This window comes from Lissotriton helveticus, chromosome 4_1, assembly GCF_964261635.1.
Source record: "Lissotriton helveticus chromosome 4_1, aLisHel1.1, whole genome shotgun sequence".
In the NCBI taxonomy this organism is placed as follows: Eukaryota; Metazoa; Chordata; class Amphibia; order Caudata; family Salamandridae; genus Lissotriton; species Lissotriton helveticus.
The window spans coordinates 918,784,236-918,808,029 of NC_136063.1; the positions used below are offsets into that span (position 1 = coordinate 918,784,236).

Below are 23,794 nucleotides of genomic sequence, written 5' to 3' on the forward strand. Positions count from 1 at the left end.
ATATTAAAGTCCTTGGTAAAGGAGTACAGCACTGTTAGACCTGTCTGGATTTTTTGCGTAGTCCCTCCTCATTATTATTTATTTTGTCCCCTTTTTGCCCCTCATACCCTTAATAATTTTTGTGTCTACTACTTTTTATAGGTGTTGGTAAAGGGGATAGGTGTTCTTTTTCCCCTCATAATCTTTTACCTCAGGCCCAGAGGCCTGTTCTGACAGGGAAAGTTGGAACCACAAAATGGTGGCTACCAACTGCCCTAACTGCCAAGTCCAGAACTTACCCATAGACCAGCATAGGGCATTCCAGAACCTTCTGGTCCATTCTGGACCACTGAAGGGCAGCCTATAAAAGGCGGAATGCGGGGCAGCCATTTTGTCTGTCAGTGAGGAGCAGCTAGAGTGAAGGTTGAGGTCTGGCAGGGGTAGGATCCTGAAGGGTGGTTTCCTCTACAAGAGTAGCCCTCTGTCTAGGTTTCTTTCCCCCCCCCCATTTCCTGTTGTCCTAGCCAAGTTAGCCCATCCTGCTGATCCTGGGCAGATAGGTGAAGGGGTTAATTCTAGTAGTTTTGGAAGCTGAGAAGAGCCCTGCCCTGGGAGCTGAATTAAGAGTTCCCCTGAGCCCCTAGTCTGTCCAGTAAGGAGGAATAGGGGGTTAGTGCTGAGAAAGTACATTTTGGCTTTATTCTGAAGAAGCCCCTCCCCTCCTCTTCGTTTTAAGTGAGGAAAGAAAGTATCTTCACTGAACAACTGTAGTATTTCCTTACCCTGGACTAGTCCTGTGGCGTGTGGCAAGTCTTTCTGCCTGTTGGGTGGAAGGTGTGAGGTGAACTGGGAGCGGGACCTCTGAAACACCGATCGCGCTCTGTGCCAGCACCCCTCCGGGATCCACTGAGCCTGAGAAGCCTAGCGAGGCTTCCCTTTGAGAGCGGGACCCCGGGGGCGCCTTCCGCGCTTTAGTCGCGGTGTCTGAAGTGTCCCAGCTGAAGGGAGAGTGTGAGCGCCTACGCGCATGCCCCGTCGGATGCGGATGTCCCCGGAAGGAGGGGCAAAGAGGTGAGCAGGCCCAAGAGCAGTGTCCGCCTTTTGAGTGAGAGCAGTGAGAAGCGGAAACGGCAGGAGTGCTACCGCGCATGCCCGCCGGAGGAGTGTCTCCCAAGTGCAGCGCTGAGGAGAGGCGCCGGAGGCTTCTGCAGCTGGCCGATTGATCGGCTCGCTTCTTCCTGCTCGAGCGCCGCGCTGAGGAGCCGGCCTGAGCAGGGAGGGAGAGTTACAAGGCCCGGCAGAGGTCTGGGGGTTTTGTGGTGTCTGCCCAGATTAATTCCAGCGCGAGTGCAGCGCGGAGGAGTCGGCCTGAGGCGAGAGAGAGCCTCTTCAGCCTTGGTTCCCCGGGCCCTCGCACCTGATAATCCTTGTCCTCTGGCGCAGAGCTATCCTAACACCAGTCACAAGTAAGGAGGTAGCTACGTGGGGGATTGTCTTCCACAGATTTAATTGGATGTAAATTGAGACTCTGACTCTGGAGTACAGCGTCTATGAGGAATCCCTGACAGGGTTCTATATAAAGCTGACTTAAGTGGTGCTTAAACAATTTCTTTCTGAACAGGATTAGAAGGAGGACTGTAATGTTATCCCTGTAAAGGAAAATGTTGCTCTGATCTGTTTTGAGTGCTGATCTTGCCAAAATATAAAGTAATGCTGTGATAAGAAATGATATACAGTAAGGAGAGTACAGTGAATGCCTAACTGAGCTAAAACAAGTGTCAGAGTTACCTACCAGTTTTGGTTAAGTGATCTGTCTATTCTATAAATGCTGGTTGTTCATATGGTTTAGAACTTAAAAGTATTCTTGCCAAAAATCCAAACAAACTGAAATGTAATTTAATAGTGGACTCTAAAAGTAAAAATACAAAGATATTATTTTTATAAACCAGTACGTATTTTTACAACAAATTGGTGTAGTGTCCTTTTTAAGTGCTATTGCGTGGATTTACTGCTGGGTGGTCTGCAACTGACACACTGTGCCTCTAGAATTGTATGCCTTACCCCTAGGCCAGGCTACCCTAGGTGACCTGGCATCTCAGGTTCTAACATTTGGTGCCTAGCGGTGGGATACTGACTTGGTTGCAGCTACTCATTAGTAATTCAACGCAATACACTGACCTACACCAGGAGTTTTCTCCTTGCGGCCCTCCTAATTTGAGTTTTGTTTTTTCTAAATTTATTTCTGGTGGTGGGTGGAGGTTAACCTCAGGTCACTTCTTGGTTTTCTCCTGTGAGTTGATTTTATTCCATAGTGAAAGATGGAATTGAATTTTAAAGAGCTAGAAGCCAATACTGTGGCCCAACTCAGAGATTGGTGTCAGCATCAAGGGGTATTTTTTAATAAAGGTGCCAAGAAAGGCGAGTTGCTGACAAGCATAAGGGCATGGGTGGAAGCTCATTTAAGGGAGGAACCAGAAACTGAAGAGGGTGACGGGGACACTGTCCTTGAGGCTGCGTTGTTGAACCAAGCTGGAAGGGGGAATCTGCTGACAGGTCCCAGGATACCTTCGAGGGCGGGCAGCAGCATCTCAGACAGGGGTTTAACTGACGCCGAGCTAGAAGATAGGAGGGAGGAGAGGAGAACAAGGTTGGAATTAGCAAGGATGGATATGGAAAGGGAGGAAAGGAGGTTAGCTCACGAGCGAACCATCAAAGAGATGGACCTACAAGCCTTATTAAGAAGGTCTCCCAATCCTGATAATGGTGGCAGCGAAAATAAAGTGAACACCAGGGAATCCAGACCCTATTTACCCAAAGATGTCATCGCTAGTTACACCCCAGGTGATGACATTGCCAAATGGTTGGCCGCCTACGAAGTTTCTTTAAGGGCTCACGGGATCTTAGAAACTCACTGGGTAGGTGGGCTGTATAAATACATGCCACCTGCTGGCAGAGACACCTTGTTGGCTCTGGAGCAGGATGAGCAAACCCACTACCCTACCATGAAGGTGGCACTGGTGAAGAAGTTTGGACTTACCCCTGAAAGGTACAGACAGAAATTCAGGGGAAGTCACAAACTGAGTACCCAGAATTGGGTAGACTTTTTAGACTACGCCAAGAAAGCTTTGGAGGGTTGGGTCAAGGGCAGCGAGGTGAAAGATTATGAGGGGCTGTACAATCTATTTTTGAAAGAACACCTCCTCGAGAAATGTTTTCCCGAGTTGCGCCAACACCTGGTGGACAGCAAGCTGACCGATCCCCGGAAGCTTGCAGAGGAGGCGGACACTTGGGCAAGTACCCGGGTGTCCTCAAAGGGGACTGGAGGGGATTCTCAAAAAGCCGGACAGGGCGCCCCCCAGAAGAAGGAGGGAGGAGATAAAAAGAAGGAGTTCTCCAAAGGTCCCCAAAATAATTTCCAAGGTAAGGGAGCAGGTTTCACCCCTAGGGCAAACCCGCCCAGAAACCCTAATCCTGGCCAAAGCCAGCAGCCAAGGGTTCTCCACTGTTTTGAATGTGGTGGTGTTGGACATTATAAGGGAGATGTCAGATGCCCAAAGAGACCACCCCCTCCCACCGGAGGAAAGTCACCGGGAGTAGCTAGTGTAGCGCTCGGGGAGGAGTTGCCCTTAGATAAGGGGGGTGAGTGGGCAGGTGTCACCTTAGTGTCCCTGGGAGAGCGGGAGATGGTACCAAAGATCCAGGTGCCCCAAATACTACAAAGTATGGGCAATGGGTTACCATCAATGGCCAAAGAGGGGAGGCTCTGAGAGATACAGGAGCCAGTATGACTATGGTGAGAAGTCAACTGGTGTCTCCAGAGCAGGTTGTTCCTAATGTACTCCACCCCGCCGCGATGGCTGACGGCAGAATGGGCCACTATCCAGTGGCTGAGGTTCCCTTTGAGTGGGAAGGGGTTGCAGGTTCACTTCGAGTTGCCGTAAGCCCTGCCGTGCCAGTTGATTGTCTGTTGGGGAATGACATGGAGCACAACACTTGGAGAGAGGTGGAATACCGGACGCATTCTGCGATGCTGGGTACACCTGACTGGGCCTGTGTAAGCACACGGTCTGCGACTGCCCGGAGAGGGAGTTCGCCTGGGTTGGAGCCTGGAACAATGGCCCAACCCGCTGCCAAAAAGGGACAGACTCGGAGACAGGGACAGCCTGCTTCGGCTTCCACGCCCCATGTGACAGATCGGCCACCTGCGGTGGTAGGCCAGGAGTCCATGGAGGGGGGAGTAGACTCTCTGGAGGATTTACCCATCCCTGCTGAATGGCATGTGGAGGGAGGTCCTACCAGAGAGGAATTCTGTAAGGGGCAGAGGGAGTGCCCTACCCTTGAGGGACTGAGGCGTCAGGCTGAAGCCCAGGCAGCAGGTGATGCTACGGGACACCACCATATTTACTGGGAGGATGGCCTCCTCTACAGTGAACCTAAGGTACCTCTACCTGGCTCATCAAGGGCCTTGGTGGTCCCGCAGCAATACCGAGCCTTTCTGCTGGAATTGGCTCATGCGATACCACTGGCAGGACACTTAGGCCAGGACAAGACCTTTGCACGGCTTGTCCTCCACTTCTACTGGCCTCAGATGAAAGTGGCGTCCAACACATACTGTAGGACATGTGTATCCTGCCAGGCTAGTGGGAAAACAGGGGTGAAGCTAAAGGCTCCCCTGGAACCACTTCCTGTCGTTAGCACCCCCTTCGAAAGGGTGGGCATCGACATTGTAGGGCCATTGGATCCACCAACAACAGCTGGTCACACCTGGTTCTGGTGGATCATGCCACACGGTACCCAGAGGCCATCCCTCTGAGAACTGTTACTGCACCTGTGGTGGCTAGGGCCCTGATGGGAATCTTTACCCGTGTAGGATTCCCAAAGGAGGTTGTGTCCGACAGGGGGGCCAACTTCCTGTCAGCTTACATGCGGACGATGTGGAAGGAGTGTGGAGTGACCTACCGGTTCACCACTCCTTATCACCCCCAGTCCAATGGACTGGTTGAGAGGTTTAATAAGACCCTGAAGGGCATGATAAGAAGTCTGCCGGAGAGCTTACGGAGGAAGTGGGACGTCCTCCTGCCTTGCTTGCTGTTCTCTTACAGAGAGGTGCCGCAGAAGGGAGTGGGCTTCAGCCCTTTTGAATTGTTGTATGGGCACCCTGTGCGTGGGCCTCTCAGCCTGGTGAAGGATGGATGGGAGAAGTCTCCCAGAAAACCTCCTCAGGATGTGGTGAGCTACATGTTGGCCTTCAGAAGCCAGATGGCCAAGTTGTGGAAGCAGGCTTCTGACAACTTGGGGGCCAGTCAGGCAGTCATGAAGGAATGGTACGACCAAAATGCTCACCCGGTGGAGTTGGAGCCTGGCCAGAAAGTATGGGTGATGGAACCTGGCGAGCTAAGTGCTCTTCAAGATCGTTGGACAGGCCCATTTGAGGTGTTGGAGAAGAAGGGTAAGTCCACTTACTTAGTGGATCTTAAGACCCCGCGACAGCCCCTACGGGTGCTGCATGCCAATCGCCTCAAACCCCATCATGAGAGGCCAGAGGTCATCCTGATGTTGGTGACTGATGGTGCTGAGGAAGCAGAAAGCGAGCCTCTCCCAGATCTCTTTTCATGCCAAGAGAAGGATGGGTCGGTGGAGGGAGTGATTCTCTCCCCATCCCTAACTCCTGAGCAACGAGAGGATTGCCGCCAGGTATTGGGGCAGTACTCTTCGCTGTTCTCCCTTGTCCCGGGAAGAACCCACCTGTGTACCCATGATGTGGACACAGGAGACAGCCCCCCAGTGAAGTCCAAGACCTACAGGCTGTCGGACAAGGTGAAGGCTAGCATCCATGGCGAAGTTGCCAAGATGTTAGAGCTAGGAGTGATAGAACCTTCCAGCAGCCCTTGGTCCAGTCCGGTGGTGCTAGTCCCAAAAGCCGCCCCACCGGGCACCACACCAGTACTGAGGTTCTGTGTGGATTACCGAGGACTGAACTCAGTTACAAAGACTGATGCTCATCCAATCCCTAGGGCGGATGAGTTAATTGACCGGCTAGGAGCTGCCCAATACCTAAGTACCTTTGACCTCACTTCAGGGTACTGGCAGATCTCCTTGACAGATGGAGCAAAGGAAAGGTCAGCCTTCTCCACGCCTGAGGGACACTTCCAGTTCTGTGTGATGCCCTTTGGGCTCAAGAACGCCCCTGCCACATTTCAGCGACTGGTGAACCAGGTCCTCTCTGGAATGGAGAGTTTCTCTGCTGCTTACCTGGATGACATTGCTGTCTTCAGTAGCAGTTGGGAGGACCATTTGCAACATTTGCAAGCAGTTCTCCAGGCCCTGAAAAAGGCTGGATTGACAATCAAGGCCAGCAAATGCCAGATTGGGCAGGGGTCGGTTGTGTACCTTGGACACTTGGTGGGTAGGGGGTCAGTGCAGCCCCTGCAGGCGAAGATTGAGGCAATCATGGCCTGGGAACCCCCCAAGACACAGACTGAGGTCCGAGCTTTCCTGGGCCTCACAGGTTACTACCGTCGCTTTGTGAAGGGGTATGGCACTATTGTAGCGCCCCTCACAGAGCTCACCTCCAGGAAACAACCTCGACGGGTAGTTTGGACGAAGGCTTGTCAGCAAGCCTTTGAAAAGTTGAAGCAGGCAATGTGTGAAGCACCGGTCCTGAAGGCTCCCGATTTCTCCAAGGAGTTCATTGTCCAAACAGATGCATCCGAACATGGCATTGGGGCAGTGTTATCGCAACTAAATGAAGAGGGCCTGGATCAGCCTGTAGTCTTCTTATCCAGGAGACTGCTTCCCCGGGAACAGAAGTGGAGTGCAATTGAGAGGGAAGCTTTTGCGGTGGTGTGGGCTCTGAAGAAGCTGCGGCCATACCTCTTTGGCTCGCACTTCCTGGTTCAGACTGACCATCGTCCCCTTCGTTGGCTGATGCAAATGAAGGGGGAAAATCCCAAGCTGTTGAGGTGGTCCATCTCCCTACAGGGAATGGACTTCCGGGTGGAACATCGGCCTGGAGTGGACCACGCCAATGCAGACGGTCTCTCCAGGTATTTCCGCCTTAGTGAAGAGGACTCCCAAGGGGTTGGGTAGTTCTCCCCACTTTCAGCTGGGGGGGACGCGTGTTAGACCTGTCTGGATTTTTTGCGTAGTCCCTCCTCATTATTATTTATTTTGTCCCCTTTTTGCCCCTCATACCCTTAATAATTTTTGTGTCTACTACTTTTTATAGGTGTTGGTAAAGGGGATAGGTGTTCTTTTTCCCCTCATAATCTTTTACCTCAGGCCCAGAGGCCTGTTCTGACAGGGAAAGTTGGAACCACAAAATGGTGGCTACCAACTGCCCTAACTGCCAAGTCCAGAACTTACCCATAGACCAGCATAGGGCATTCCAGAACCTTCTGGTCCATTCTGGACCACTGAAGGGCAGCCTATAAAAGGCGGAATGCGGGGCAGCCATTTTGTCTGTCAGTGAGGAGCAGCTAGAGTGAAGGTTGAGGTCTGGCAGGGGTAGGATCCTGAAGGGTGGTTTCCTCTACAAGAGTAGCCCTCTGTCTAGGTTTCTTTTCCCCCCCGTTTCCTGTTGTCCTAGCCAAGTTAGCCCATCCTGCTGATCCTGGGCAGATAGGTGAAGGGGTTAATTCTAGTAGTTTTGGAAGCTGAGAAGAGCCCTGCCCTGGGAGCTGAATTAAGAGTTCCCCTGAGCCCCTAGTCTGTCCAGTAAGGAGGAATAGGGGGTTAGGGCTGAGAAAGTACATTTTGGCTTTATTCTGAAGAAGCCCCTCCCCTCCTCTTCGTTTTAAGTGAGGAAAGAAAGTATCTTCACTGAACAACTGTAGTATTTCCTTACCCTGGACTAGTCCTGTGGCGTGTGGCAAGTCCTTCTGCCTGTTGGGTGGAAGGTGTGAGGTGAACTGGGAGCGGGACCTCTGAAACACCGATCGCGCTCTGTGCCAGCACCCCTCCGGGATCCACTGAGCCTGAGAAGCCTAGCGAGGCTTCCCTTTGAGAGCGGGACCCCGGGGGCGCCTTCCGCGCTTTAGTCGCGGTGTCTGAAGTGTCCCAGCTGAAGGGAGAGTGTGAGCGCCTACGCGCATGCCCCGGTGGATGCGGATGTCCCCGGAAGGAGGGGCAAAGAGGTGAGCAGGCCCAAGAGCAGTGTCCGCCTTTTGAGTGAGAGCAGTGAGAAGCGGAAACGGCAGGAGCGCTACCGCGCATGCCCGCCGGAGGAGTGTCTCCCAAGTGCAGCGCTGAGGAGAGGCGCCGGAGGCTTCTGCAGCTGGCCGAGTGATCGGCTCGCTTCCTCCTGCTCGAGCGCCGCGCTGAGGAGCCGGCCTGAGCAGGGAGGGAGAGTTACAAGGCCCGGCAGAGGTCTGGGGGTTTTGTGGTGTCTGCCCTGATTAATTCCAGCGCGAGTGCTGTGCGGAGGAGTCGGCCTGAGGCGAGAGAGAGCCTCTTCAGCCTTGGTTCCCCGGGCCCTCGCACCTGATAATCCTTGTCCTCTGGCGCAGAGCTATCCTAACACCAGTCACAAGTAAGGAGGTAGCTACGTGGGGGATTGTCTTCCACAGGTTTAATTGGATGTAAATTGAGACTCTGACTCTGGAGTACAGCGTCTATGAGGAATCCCTGACAGGGTTCTATATAAAGCTGACTTAAGTGGTGCTTAAACAATTTCTTTCTGAACAGGATTAGAAGGAGGACTGTAATGTTATCCCTGTAAAGAAAAATGTTGCTCTGATCTGTTTTGAGTGCTGATCTTGCCAAAATATAAAGTAATGCTGTGATAAGAAATGATATACAGTAAGGAGAGTACAGTGAATGCCTAACTGAGCTAAAACAAGTGTCAGAGTTACCTACCAGTTTTGGTTAAGTGATCTGTCTATTCTATAAATGCTGGTTGTTCATATGGTTTAGAACTTAAAAGTATTCTTGCCAAAAATCCAAACAAACTGAAATGTAATTTAATAGTGGACTCTAAAAGTAAAAATACAAAGATATTATTTTTATAAACCAGTACGTATTTTTACAACAAATTGGTGTAGTGTCCTTTTTAAGTGCTATTGCGTGGATTTACTGCTGGGTGGTCTGCAACTGACACACTGTGCCTCTAGAATTGTATGCCTTACCCCTAGGCCAGGCTACCCTAGGTGACCTGGCATCTCAGGTTCTAACAAGCACCAACTATGCATCCTGCTAAGAATTGAAAAACAAATGTTCTTGCCCAGGGTCTACGTGCCGTGGTACAGGCCTTTATTCTCTTGAGGCTGTATGTTGCGAATGCTAGTTTAACATACCTCCCAAATAGCCTTCAGAATGCAGTGCAACATGCAGCAGCTGGATAATGACTGCCATAAACCTCTTCTTCCACATCGGATCAGTCTTCATCATGGCATTCCCTAGTGTGTGTTCAAAATGGCATGCCTACTTTAGTAGGCTGTTCACCTCCACACACCCAGATACCACACCAACTGCCCTTTGAAAGATGGAGATTTTTCGGATCTGGCAAGTTTTATCACACCAATTCAAATTTTCCGTTTCGGACCAAGCTCTTACAGTGGTCAGGTGTCATAAAATTAGATTAAAATAGGCATTGTTCTCAATGTAAATCTGACTGACATTTGTCCTTCAACAACAACACAAATTTAGCAAATATATCGCACAAAAAGGACAGGAGAGAGCTAGGGATATGAACAGGTTTACCCTTATTACTTAGATATTCTGCCACCAGCAACCCTGGTCACCGAATAGTGTTTCGGCTCCTGTGTTTATTCAATAAATTAATAGAACTAGAGTGAGCTATTCCCAAATAGGGATACAGTGTCGGATACTAGACCTTTGGTGTTGAGTATTCTGTTCTGTTTCTTGAGGGAAACTACTCTTTGTTTTCTGGGTAGTGTTTTTGTTCCAATGTATCTTCTTCATCTTCTCGCTTGCACCTCTGATAGTTCATACTCAGCCATTGTGACATTGACTATTAGCCTTTGTTCCTACAGGTTCTAGAGCCTACACACAGTTCTTAAGCCACAGGTCCCTCAGTCTTTGATTTCACAAGTCGCCGTCTTTAAACCTGTGTACAACTAGGACGATTTAGTTCCATTCACTTTGGCACTTTGATAGAAACTGTAGACATTTCTCCAAGATACATGTATAATCTGCCAACTGCAGATGAACAGGGTCTGTTTGCGAGTGAGTATGTTTATACCGTCTGCAAACTGTATAATCCGTTTTGCCTTGCAGGAAGAGTAGGCAGCGATCCGGTCTAAAATTTGTTGTAAGTAGGTACTGTGATGTAGAAGAAACCGCATCTTTGGCTTCACACAGGTGTTCAACATTAAATATTGGGCTCTCCAAAAGGAGTTCACTTTTGTCCTTTAGCCATTTAGTGGTGTGAATAGATTAGTACTCCTTCCTCCCTTCCATGATTCACTCAGACACACTGCTTCTGTTTTGGCATAATGATTCAGAAATGAGATCTCAAACCAGCCTCACACCATAATAACGTAACATCTCTCTGTTTATTCTATTTAAGAGGTCATTCAATTTTGTTATGTAGTTAATTTAGCAGTGGAAACTAGTTTGCCTCATTTCCTTTTCTTAGCTGTTGCAGCAGAAGCATTTTGAAAAATAATCAATTGTTTTTTAAAAAACTGGTAGAGTGTGAATTGGAACTTTTGAACATCCTGTTTTTACAAATTACACTTACTGTTTTTTGCAATTATCTCTGTTTTCCAAGGCTAGCGACATTCTGCCTGACAGCTTAAAGAGCGCCTTGTTTCTTCTCTCCATGGACATGCCCTTCTGTCTGACTTATCCCAGCGTCCATGAATCTGCCACAGCCTACCTGGAACAGCTAAATCCTGAAAATTACAGCATTTATAAACGAGCCGCTACCACTGTTCATTCCATAGAATGTACCTGCACCTTTATGGTCGATGTGAAGAAACCGGTATGAGCTTCTTTTTATTGGCTCTTTTATTTTGTCTGTGTGTTGCCTTAGATGACCATTTTATGTTTAGGATTGTACCTCTGAGAAATGTTGTATTAATATTTATCCACACCTGGCAATATTTGGTTTTATCACTACAATTAAAGAGGTGTGATCATGTAATATGGTAAGATTGTTTCAATGATCACATCTATAGATTCCCAAAAAGATTATTTTAGCCACATTACGTTCTTACATTCATTAGTATGGATGAGTGTGTACAGTTAAGGAAATGTGGTCCTTAGTACACTCAAGCTTTGGCACATGATTCAGCTAAGATCCCCCCCCTTTTCCTGCCTCCTTTTGCTCCGATTTAGATTGTTTTCTCCTCTGGACAATATAGGCTGTGCTTTTCCTAAATATTGAAATTCCCAGCATTGATAGACTATGGGCCATATGTATCAAGCAAATTTGCATTCGCAAAGGCCGAAATTCGTAGAATTTTCGCAAAGGCCGAAATTTGCAGAATTTCGCCCTTTGCGAATGCGAATTTGCTAAATGGAATGTATTAAGCAAAATGTGGTTCAAAATAATCGCAAAAATTGTGATTCCTTATTTTTCGATTGCATTTAAGGAATCGCAAAATTTGCGATTCCTTAAATGCAATGTATGATGCAAAAAAAATATTGCTAATTGTCCCTAAGGAATCACAAATTTCCACCAACTTCAATTTGGTGGTAATTTGCGATTTTCTTGAAAAATGCCAATTTTGGCATTTTTCAAAGTGCCATGTGATGCACATACATGCTCTTAGGGCCACGCTTATTTCAGGGGTGCAACAGGGTGTCCTTTGGACACCCCTGCACCCTTGAAATTATTCTCAATTTGCGATTAGCAAATTGCGCATCGCATATTGAGAATAATTTCACATTCATTCTTATGGGCCTCCTGGCCCATAGAAATGAATGGGAAATTATTCCTTAATTGCGATTAGCAATTTGCTAATCGCAATTAAGGAATTTTAAGAAATCGCTAAAAAATAGCGATTTTCTACATACATACCATTTTGCGATTTCTAAATAGCGATTCCTTAAAAATCGCTATTAAGAAATCGCAAAAGGGTATGTTGATACATATGGCCCTATGTGCTGTACTCTCTGGCCCATATGTTTGCAGCAGTTTTATGTCCAGGTTACTCGGATTGAAGGATTGTGAAGGGCAGACACTTGCTGCTTTTGGTTCTTGCAGCCACTTATGACTTGAACTTTGTTTCCTGCAATTGGATCTTTTTCCCAATCATCCTGCCCACTCCAAGTTCACCTTTGTCTCACTACCTGGGAGGAATACACAAAGGTCAACGGCTACTTTCATCCCAGTCATGTGACCCAGGATACTGGCAGAAGGCACAACTGAGTAGAACAAAAAATGACAACTTACTAAAAATGGCATCTTCAGAACTGTTACTTAAAATCAGACTTTACCATTTAAGAGTGTTTTAAATTACAATTCATTTGAGTTTAAACCACATTTTCCTATCTGCTCCCAAGCTTAAGTTAAGTAGCCCAATGTTATCCTATGGGAGAGATAGTCCCTGCATCGTTGATAAATTACTTTAGGAGTTTTTCACTACCAGGAGATTAAAAGTCAAACCCACTTGTCATGCTTTTTACATACAATGAAACCTGCCCTATGAGCCTTTAGGGCCTACTTTATGGATGACTTACTTAAAAGAAAGGTTTATGCCTGGCTGAGGTTTACTTTGCCAGGTCGAAATGGCTGTTTAAAACTGCATTATTGGCTGCAGTTGCAGGCCTGAGACATGTTTTGAAAGGACACTTTGGTGGGTGGCACAATGAGTGCTGCAGGCACACTAGTAGCATTTTATACCATTCACGTGGAACTTAAAATTAATTGTGCCTATTAGGAGTAGACTAATTGTACCATGTTTTAGGGAGGGTGCACAAGCACTTTATCACTGGCTAGCAGTGGTAAAGTTTAGAGTCCTAAAGCCGAATTATGAAGGGCGAGGGCAAAACATTTGCAGGACTACCCCCCCAAGGGTGTCAAGGCTAACAGTTGTCAACACCATTCCTGAGTTTCTTCCGTCCTATTGACTTCTTTCCTTCCTCTATCTCTTGAGGGGACATGCACCTTGTTTTCACATTTTTGCAATACTGTTTCCTTTCTCCATCTTCTCTTGCTCAAATACGGTACAGGCTGCAGTGAATAGTGTGCCTCCCTGTTTCCGGGTCCTTGCAGCTCCTGTTCTGTTTTGGCCGCTGAAGTTAATTTCTCCTATTTTGGCAATCCCAGTGCCTAACACTTATCCTTTCACCATGCTTTTGCTAGTGCCTGAATTTAAGCAAGAGAGACTTTGCACTAGTTCGCTGTCACTCATTTTTATTTATTTACTCAACTTCCAAGAAACTGAGGTTCGTTTGCATTTCCTGTTGAAAGTCCTAAAAGCTTATCACCTAGATAGCCTGTCCAGGTTACATCATGCCTTTACTATCACAAGCCAAATAACTTACCAGCAAAATTGGCATCCCACGTCAATGATTCTGCAATTTTGTGGCCTTTGAAGCTGTACTGCACGGCCAAGTGACAAATGGTGTGCATTGAACCCTTCCTATTCCAGATTTTAACCTGAAGCATTCCCATTAAAAATGCTAGTTGCTGAGACATTAACTTAGGAATTGCAGATAGATAAAGGCATCTAGTAGCCTAATGATTTGCAGAAGTAGCGCCAGGGTAACCTGCTAAGCAAAAAGTGTTTCTTGGAAAACTAAAAAAATTGTACTCCATAATCACCCGAAGATGGTCTACGATCTGTGAAGGAGGTATTTAATCTCTTAAAGACGGGAGACTTGTATTCCATTAAAATATTTCATAGCACGGTAATATTTATCCTTCATTTTGAGTTTACAATGTAGCCTGTAACCTTGACGCAAGAGGAGAGACTGGAATTGTTGTAGGTGTTTTACATTTTTTCCCTTGTTATGAGACTAGTACAGGTCTTGGTCTTATGACCGGCAGATACTAAAGGATAGGTTTCAGGGCAGAGTTAACTTTCTAGATAATGCATACTCTCCACTGTCCATAGCTGGTTCCGAGTCATGGCTACTTCTTAAAAATCAAAAGAACCAAGTATCAGGGATTCCTGCTTGTCCAGCTTTTAATCACAATTCCCATTTTGTTGGCTTCTAACTTGAATAACAAGAGCACCTGGGGCCGTATTACAGAGAGTGCCCCGGGGCCCAATTGCAACACCTAAACCTTTTCATATAGTATACTAGGAGATTGCGTGTAAACAAAAAACAACCTTTCTGCAGTCTTTAACACAGGGTAAAAATGTTTAACCCATAAAGGCCTATTAGGCTTTAACACACACTTTTCACTATACAGATGTCACTGCTACTATCCTTGTTGCATCTTTTTTAAAATAAACAGACTGGACGTATGGAATGTAACATAATTATTCCCTGTTAACCAATTAAGCCTTTAGCTTTGATCATTAGCTTGCCATTATAACCAACAGAACCCTTTTGTGTTGAGCATAAGGTTTCTCACACAACATCATAAGGCATACAGTAAAAAAATTACAAATATGTAAAAAAAAATGTACATTTGGCAAAATAATATAATTTACATGCAAGAGGTCTTAATAAGGATTCTTGTAGTTGTAAACCTTCTACTCCCTGACCTTTTCAGCTGGGCAGCCAACATCAAACCCCTTCCCACAATAGTAACCTGTGATATTCCATGTAACAAAATACCTGTGTAATGTGGTTCATACGGTTTTAGTAGGGCTGTGTATTAGGTCAACACAACTTCACAACTGAGTCTACTTAGATCATCAGTAAATGTTGGTTTTGGCTAGCTCACTGTACCACGCCTAAAGTCCTAATCTTCCAGTGTTACCGATGTTATCAGTAACCTCGAGCATGACCACTGCGATTCCCAAGAAATTAGTGGAAACATTTCTAACCCTTTTGTTTATTTTAAAAAGAAAAGAAATAATCAATTTTTAAATGTTTATTCAAAAGCTCTAATCCTTGTAAATAAAACATGAGTTGTGTTTATTAGACAGATCATACACATCATAGTTATGAGCATTGTTACAATGGTGAAAAATACAAACAATTCAACCGTGTTAATTGTTTCTAATGTTACTCCTATCTATCACTGCTATATCTACAATTGCGAGAGAATATCAGGAGTACCCTTCTGCCAGACCTGTTGGAACGCTCTAGCCCCATACCTTGGTATAATGTGCCAGGAAGCTGGCCTCAATACATTAATAAATACACCCCGTCTGTGTGTGCAGGCGTGCACACTTCCCTTGCACAACGTCCTTCTCAGGATAAAGATCGGGGCATTTAAAGCTGCATCTCAGTCACAGGTCACAGCAGCTTCCATGATAACTTTGGTGCAAAGTGCCTGCAATGATGCTCTCAGCCTTATAGATAGTTTCCAGCTTTATTGTAGAATATAATACAATACAGGTGAGCGCCAGGGAGCAGCCGCTATCCAACCTCACTCCTGTCCAACCGCTCCTTAATTCCAAAGATGCAACTAAAACATTCTACACAGCATCATGGCATTCTCACCACAAGACACGAGCCTTAAAGGCAAAGACAGAATAAAGCAACATAACACATTCCCCTCTCTTCAATAAGAGAAGGAAGGTAACAACCTAATAATAAACTAAAAAAAAACCAAAATAAATGAAATGACAAAATGAATAACAAAAAGAAAATAAAAGATAAATATAGATGTGCATACTCAATTCATAACATAGTCCTTAAACCAAGAAGGTAATGTACTTGTTCTTTTACCATAACCTCTCTCAACTAAATTGGATTCATCAGATTCACCACTGGCATTGTTAGAATCACCATTGATGCCACTGTTACAATGACCAGCACTGTTACAATGACCAGCAACTCTTCCCCCCTCTTCACAAAAAGATTGACCCACAGTAAGCGAGTCACTCGCAACTCCATTCGTGTCCCCCTCTGTACTAGCAAATTGTGCTTGTAAACAACTGTTTTCAAAATGGTCTTCCATCCAATCATACATGTTTTGATTATTTGTCATTCCTCCCTCCACCTCATCAGATTGATTGCGACTAATAGCAATACTCTTCATATTCCATACTTTTCCTTCACTTAATCTAACAGCATTTCTCAAAACCTCAATTACCTGTTTCTGCGGTTCAAAACAACTTTCACCTTTTGGTACTTTATAAGGTTTCTTCGCCCGTACCCATTCACCTACTTTAATTTCTACATTTTTCGTACCATAGTGTTTATCATAAAACTCTTTACTTTTAGAATGGAGCAACTCCAAGTCATTCTTCACCTCAGTTGGAGACCACTGTGTAATATTACCTTCCATTAACCAACCAGGATTTATTTTGCTCCTCGGTAACCTCCCCCTCATCAAAACAAATGGGGATAACCCTGTGCCCGTTTGTGATGTAATCCTGTAAGACCAAACTGCCTTTTGTACTTGAACTTTCCAATCCAATTTTTTATTAACCGCTGCCTGAATAACACCTTTGATCACCCTATTGAATCTCTCAACAGTGCCGTTCCCACTAGGATTGTATAACGCGGTTGTCTTATGTTTAACACCACACTTCCGAAAATAATTACTAGCCAAGTGCGACAAAAACTGCACTCCATTGTCCGTAAGGACACAAACAGGTAAACATAATAAAAATCTTGTCTACAAATTTTAACACACTACATGTGTCTGCTCTGTCCACAATTCTTACAGTAGGCCGTTTTGTAAATTAATCAATAGCCACCAACCCAAACTATTTCATCTCACCAATAGGCCCAATAATATCTACAGCAATAGTTTCCCACGGAAGTTCTGGAATCAATCCATCACTCATGCAAGGTTTCAAGGTCTTAAGAGTTTTATCCGCTGAACTACAAACTTCACAGTTCCTAACAAATATTTCCGTCTCCTTATCCACACCTGGCCACCAGAACATACTTTTCACTACAATTTTGCTTCTCCCAATACCAAAATGTCCCTCATGACACAGCTCTAAAACTTTCTTCCTTAAAGAAATCGGAGGAACAACTCTGTCGCCTCTGAAAAGTATATCTTTTTCTAATGACAATTCCATCCTAACCTCCCAATATGCTCTAAAATTTCCCTCCATGAAACATTGTCTTGGCCAATATTTACAAATATACTCCTTAACCTTTTTGAGTTGAAAATCTTTGTCCTGTTCTTCCAACCACTCTTTATTACTGATGGCAGGGGCTCCTGAATCATGAACCAAAGCAATACTAACAGTACCCCACGGGTCATCTACACATTCCTCCAGTGGGGATGGCAATCTAGATAAGCAATCTGCAATTACTTTGTCTCTTCCTGGCAAATAAACCATTTCATAAATAAATTCTTTCATGCGCATAGACAATCTTCCATTCTAGCCGAAGCTCCAGAGATGCCCTCTGATGACAACATTTTCACCAATGGACGATGATCTGTCCTAATAGTTACCGGTTTCCCCCACACAAAGGCTCTAAAATGTTCCAGCGCCCACGCGCATGCCAACGCCTCCCTTTCAATAATAGGGTATCTGACTTCAGCCGGGGAAAGTGCTCTTGATGCAAAAAGAATAATTACCTCTTTTCCCTTCGTATCTTTCTGGGATAACACCGCACCTATACCCTTATCGCTTGCATCCGTTGTTAATAAACATTCAACATTAGGATCAAAACTTGCTAAAGCACTAACACTCTGTAAATCCACTTTAATCTTATCAAATTCATCCTGGCACTCTTTCGTCCAAACAAATTTCGTATTCTTCTTAAGCAAACTTCGATTATTAAACACCTTTTACGCAAAAAATTTCACAAACTTTGCGCAATATTCTGCCATACCCAGAAATGCTCTTACCTCCTCCTTAGTACTCAGTGCTCCTGAATTCACTATATTTTCAACCAATGCCGGCTTAGGTTTCACTCCTTCCTCACTTATGACGTGCCCTAAATAAGATACACTTCTTTTGCAGAACTTACACTTTGATAACTCCACAGTAAGTCCTGCCTTTTCCAAAACACTCCAAACTTGTCTTAACTTAGAGTCATGTTCTATTTTGTCTTTAGCTGCCACCAAAATGTCATCTTGAAAGAATGCAATCATATCCATGTTCCCCAATAACCTATACATCAATCTCTGAAATACCGCCGCAGCTGACGCTAATCCAAATGGCATTCGTCTAAATTGATAACACCCGAAGGGTGTGATAAAGGCCGTTAAATACCTAGACTCGCTCTCTAATTCTACTTGATGGTAAGCAGCAGATACGTCTATGGTTGAGAACCATGTTGCACCTTTAAATGAGGACACCATCTCGTTGATTTTAGGTAAAGAAAATTTTTCTATAACGATGTTGTTATTAAGATGGCGTAGGTCTATGCATAAACGGATCTTGCCGTTCGATTTCGTGTAACGACAATAGGACTGATCCACTCAGAGGCTTCCACTTCCTCAATGATCCCTTTTGCTAATAGACCTTGTAACTCTTCTTTCACCTCATCTCTAATTAACATTGGGATGGGTCTAACTTTGTGTATTGTTGGTTGTGCATTGGCCTTAAGTTTTATTTTGTGTTCAAAGCCCCTTAATTTTCCCAACACAGTACCAAACACTCCTGGAAATTCTTTGTTCAAAACATCACTCAATCTGCTCTCATCATCCATAACCAACACTTTTTCTTCACTATTGGGATCCAAAATAATACTTACATTTTTCTGATCCCACCACCCCAAAACTGATGGTCCCACCTTAGACACGTATAACTTCCCCCTTGTACTCCTTCCTTTAAATAAAAACGTGAGCCACCTGTAACCCAGCATCTCGATTCTCTTCCCTGTGTAGCCTACTGGACAAATATCTGATATTTTCAATTGATCCCCAATTCTTCCCACAAAATTTTTCTTTCAAACCTCCTCATTTACAATAGTGTAAGGAGATCCCGAGTCCGCATACACTTCCACCACCACACCACCAAACGATACTTTACATAAAGGTTTCCCTGCTAAAGGCTCATCTGATATGTTGAGGACATAATTACCTCTCACATTCTTTACCCACTCCAAACTTCCATCATCCTCCTCAACAACTACTTCTTCTTCATCCCAAACATACTTAACATTGCTACGCTTGCGGCACATTTTTGAAAAATGTCCAATCATTCCACAAATACCACATTTCTTATTAATAGCAGGGCAGGTCCTACTAAAAGCTAAGTGTTCTGTGCTATCACAACGATAACATCTTCTTTCTTCCCCTCTAGTATCTTTCTTCTGAAATCTTGCTGGTTGATTATTCCATCTTCCCTGTTAACTCTGTTGATACCTTGTTTGAGTCCTGTTTTGTGGTAGAATCTTGCAAACTACACCTGAGGTTTTATCATGTTCAGTTTCTTTTACCACAGTAGAACATCTCCCCAACATTTCCGCCTTCCCTATAATGGCTAACACATCCTCTAATGGCGCATCGCCATTCACCCATAGTCTATCCTGCAACGTTGTATTATTATTATGCATAACTAGTTGGTCCCGTATCAATTCATCATTGAGAGTTCCAAATTTACAATCAATCGCTAATTTCTTCAAGTCATTAATCCACTCATCAACCGTCTCCATTTTGCTTTGCTTCCTCTGAAGACTTTGTGCCTAGTCACCCCCATGCACACCTTGGGTGCGAAATATTTATCCATGTTATTTATGCAGTTTTCAAAAACATTCAAATTCACATCTTCCACCGTAGTCATGCGAGAATGCGTTTTTCGTCCAATTGCTCCTAAAGAATGCAATAAAATTCTTTTCTTTTGCTCCGGTTTCATTTTCTTTTCCTCATCAATTGCCTCTATGTAATTTATAAAATATTCTTTCCACTCAATCCATTTTATCTCCGGTTGAGCACCAGTAGTCCAAAACGGTTGAGGAGCACTTATAGTAAAATTCTGCTGAGCCATTCTCCCCTCTGTATTCTCTCTATAGTTGTCTATAACAATATCCTCACTCGAGTCTCCTCTCTCCTTAAACTTCTCCTCTTTTATTTTTTTTAAAACAGTCTGCTTCCTTGTATAAAATGTACAACTCCCCGACGACCTCACCTGTATTCCTTCTTTTCCTCTTCTTTTTATTTAACAAGAAACATATTACTTCACTGCGTGTACACCTTCACGCCTTTGCTTCGATTTGGGCGGTTGCGCTTTACTAAAATGGCCGCCGCGCAAGGTTACGTTGCGTGACCTTGCGCTATTGCATCATTTCCTACACGATCTAGAATAGCTTCCAGCAGTCAGTTTGCTGCCTCGCGCACTTCCCGCATAGAATCTCCACAGCTGTTTATAAGACGCCGCAACACAGATTCCACAGGCACCGTGCGTAAATAATTAAAACTCTCTTAACTAGAGGTATGTTGTTCTATAATTTTCCGCTTACCGCCAATCCAGCGTTGTAATCTCGTTTTCTAATTGTACCGTGATTACTGTCAACACGATCCTCCACTACAGTAATTCTTCCGTAGAATTCCTCAATAAATCATTTAAAAGCTTTTGGGTCCTTCTCCATGTTCCATCGTCGCCAGTTGTAATGATGCTCTCAGCCTTATAGATAGTTTCCAGCTTTATAGTAGAATATAATACAATACAGGTGAGCGCCAGGGAGCAGCCGCTATCCAACCTCACTCCTGTCCAACCGCTCCTTAATTCCAAAGATGCAACTAAAACATTCTACACAGCATCATGGCATTCTCACCACAAGACACGAGCCTTAAAGGCAAAGACAGAATAAAGCAACATAACAGTGCCTATCAATGAGTTAAGCATGGACGGTGTTTAAATAATTAAACACCAGTCTTATAGTACTGTGCCAAAGGTGCAGTACAACGTCTTTAGTTGGTCTGAAGAGAAGGTAATGTCCTACGAGCACAAAAATAAATCAAAAGCATCGCATTCTGATTTGTGTGACCCCCAAACTAAATGTGCAGATTACAAAGCAACAATATTTACAAGGAATAACTACGTATGTGGCACTTCCTCGTATTAGGGGAAACTTGCAACCCACCATCAGAAAAAGATGCTAAGTTAAAAAGAAAAGTTAAAATGAAGACTAAATGTAAGCTCTACAACAATCTCCCCTTGGTTGGGTCAGACAACATAAAAATAAGCAAAAGCCATTAATATAAATATATAAAAGCCTTGCGTTTTATATAAAACTTGAACAGCATAAGCAAATGAAAAAAAGGCAATATAAAATGCAAAATTGAGAAACCATTCAAATTACTAAAAAATGAAGAAAATATTTTCAAAAAGTCAATAAGCCAATTAAAGAGTCTTGAAGGATGGCATTTCTGAAATATCCACCACATCCATTTTCAGAGTGTCATTTGGGCCCAGGAAAGAACTTGTATCCGCAGACAACACATCAAAAGAGCCCTCAAGAGCAACAGCCAAGGTATGGAGAGTCCAGACTAGCCCATTCAGCGGAAGTCGAAGGCAACAGCTCCTGGAGTGCAGCCTCAGAAGACTATCCAGATGCCAGGAAACCTGAAGTCGAAGAAACATCTGGCACTGGCGAAGGTGGCTCATAATAGGCCTCAGCATCACAGGACAACACAGCTGATGTAACCGCAAAGGATGCACAAGCTGATTTATACCAGGAGATTGAGACACTTGCGTAATAAGGCACAGGTTGAGAGCACACTTGAAAGAGCACTGCACTCTCTGAACCCACATGGGCCGGAAGGACAGAGACTCGTTCTTGTTCAGTTCCTATAACAAAGACTCTCCAAAAATACTGTATCATGCGTTCACTACACGGAGGGACTTGTGACAGTTGCATTGCCATTAGACCTTGTCGCCGATCGTCCATTGCAGAGCAAAATATTGGAATCAAAATAGCAACTAGAAGGAATAACACAATCAGAATGCTCCAAAAATGCTTGAAAACAACTAATGTAAACAAGCATTTACAATGCAATAGGTCTCGCAGCATTAAAGTTTGAGTTACTGGCATTGTAAATGACAATGCTTTGCATTAACTTTTTTTTTTTTTATTTGCTATTGGTATATAAACATTGTTTGTGAATGGTTAGCTGTTGCTTTTGCTAAGCAAAGTTGGCAGTAATATAGAGTGCTAGTCTTGCTTGTTATAACCATGCTGATTTAAAGCGCTCTGATACCTGCGGGTAAAGTTTGCGCTATATAAAAGTGAAAACTAATTAATAAATTAAAAAAGCCTACCTGTACCACGTCCATTCTTATTCTGCGATGCCACATATCTTTGGGTCCCTGTACTTATTAACTGCACCCGGCTGTGGGAAACCTCCATGGCAGGAACAACGCGTTGCGGGGCAGACATGGGCAATGTAGCCACTGTCCTGTGGCTGCACCGCGGGGTAACAGTGTAGGGCCAGGAAGGGAAGCAGTTGGTAGTGCTGTGCCATAGCAGTGTAGTTCTCTGTGTATGCTGGGCATGGGGGTGCTATTGGCTGACAAGAAGTGGTGAGGAGGTGCCGGTTCGGTGTGCCTGCTTCCTGATCTTGGGCAGGCGACAGGTAAAAACAAGTACAGGTGGGGTATGGAATCACCAAGGGGGGAGGTAAAACGGGTGGGGGAATCAACTATGGTGGCAGGTTTGTGGAAGCAACAGCAGGGACTTGTGGGGGTTGAAGCAACATCGGGGATGGAAGTAACACAAAGGAAGCATGTGAGTGGAAAGCAACATGAAGAATGCGTTCATAACTTTCCCAAAAAAGCATGCATATACATTATTAGTAAACACAGTTTATTGAAGACAGATACCAATTCAGTTATTTATCCATCCTAGGGAGGTTTGATAATTAAATCATAGGGTTTCAAATCCGTACAGCGAGGTTGCAAGTTTACAACTTTGCAACCTCTCATGTAACCAACCTCTGAATGCTCGTTGAAGAAAATATGCCTTTACCTTTTGCTTGATATTGTGAGTTGCATTTCTGTCTTTTATAATTCCATGTATAGAAATTGAATTTTACATGGGTAAATGTCCAGTGGCTTCTCAGTGCTATATACCTGCATATAACTGGTATTCCCGAAACTTGACATGTAGGCTTGGTTAAAAGGGGAGAACAAGTAGGTCTGGGGTGGGGCAAGAAGGTTGGTGGGAGGTTTATCTAAGGAGAGGCAGATAGGATAAGTCATGTATTAATTCACTGTTTAGCGTAGTTCTGTAAAACAATGTGAGGACATTAGTATTGTTTGAAAGGTCACGACGGGTCACAGATTCAAGCAAGAGTCTGCTATTGATTGTGTCCTGAGCCTCTCTGGCTACATTTGTCGTCTCCTTTCTGATTCCTATCACACTTGATGCCAAGCTCCTGTGGGGCCCCGCCTTGTTCTCTAATGCTATTCACAATCACACCCCCCTGCTATTAGCAGATCTTCCAAGCGGCGCAGGGCTGGCCTTATGTGCCTTATAAACACTGCAGTATCACTTTCACTGGACTTTCTTGTCCCTGTACTTTTGCGGTGGAGTGAGACAATCTGATAGTCTGGCCTGCTGATGAGTGACTGGATCATAGCTGCCAAAGTTTCAGACTGCTATATGTGACATGTTCATAATTTCAGTGCAAATATGGGTGACATTTCAACGACTATGAGTGACACTTGTTTGTGATCAAAATCAAGCAACGGAGACGAGGAAACATATAAATTATCAGAAATTACACCCATTGGGGCACTGAGAAAATTCAAGAAGATTTTAAAACTGCTGCAAAGCACCAGAAATGGAAGGGCACTTAGATGGGAATATGTGAAGCACCCTGCTTCTAAGCACCTCATGCTACTCACCCCCAGGACCTCCAGTC

At 44.6% G+C, this 23,794-nt stretch overlaps 1 protein-coding gene across 3 annotated transcripts in view; it reads left to right on the forward strand.

The window, feature by feature from the left end:
• The window catches only part of RTTN (rotatin), an 891,871-nt gene that overhangs the window by 300,715 nt on the left and 567,362 nt on the right, over positions 1-23,794 (forward strand). For all 3 annotated transcript variants that reach the window (XM_078687523.1, XM_078687524.1, XM_078687525.1), the window contains one exon: positions 10,712-10,924. In XM_078687523.1, coding sequence (XP_078543649.1) covers positions 10,712-10,924 — 213 coding nt within the window. The remainder of the gene's footprint in view (positions 1-10,711; positions 10,925-23,794) is intronic.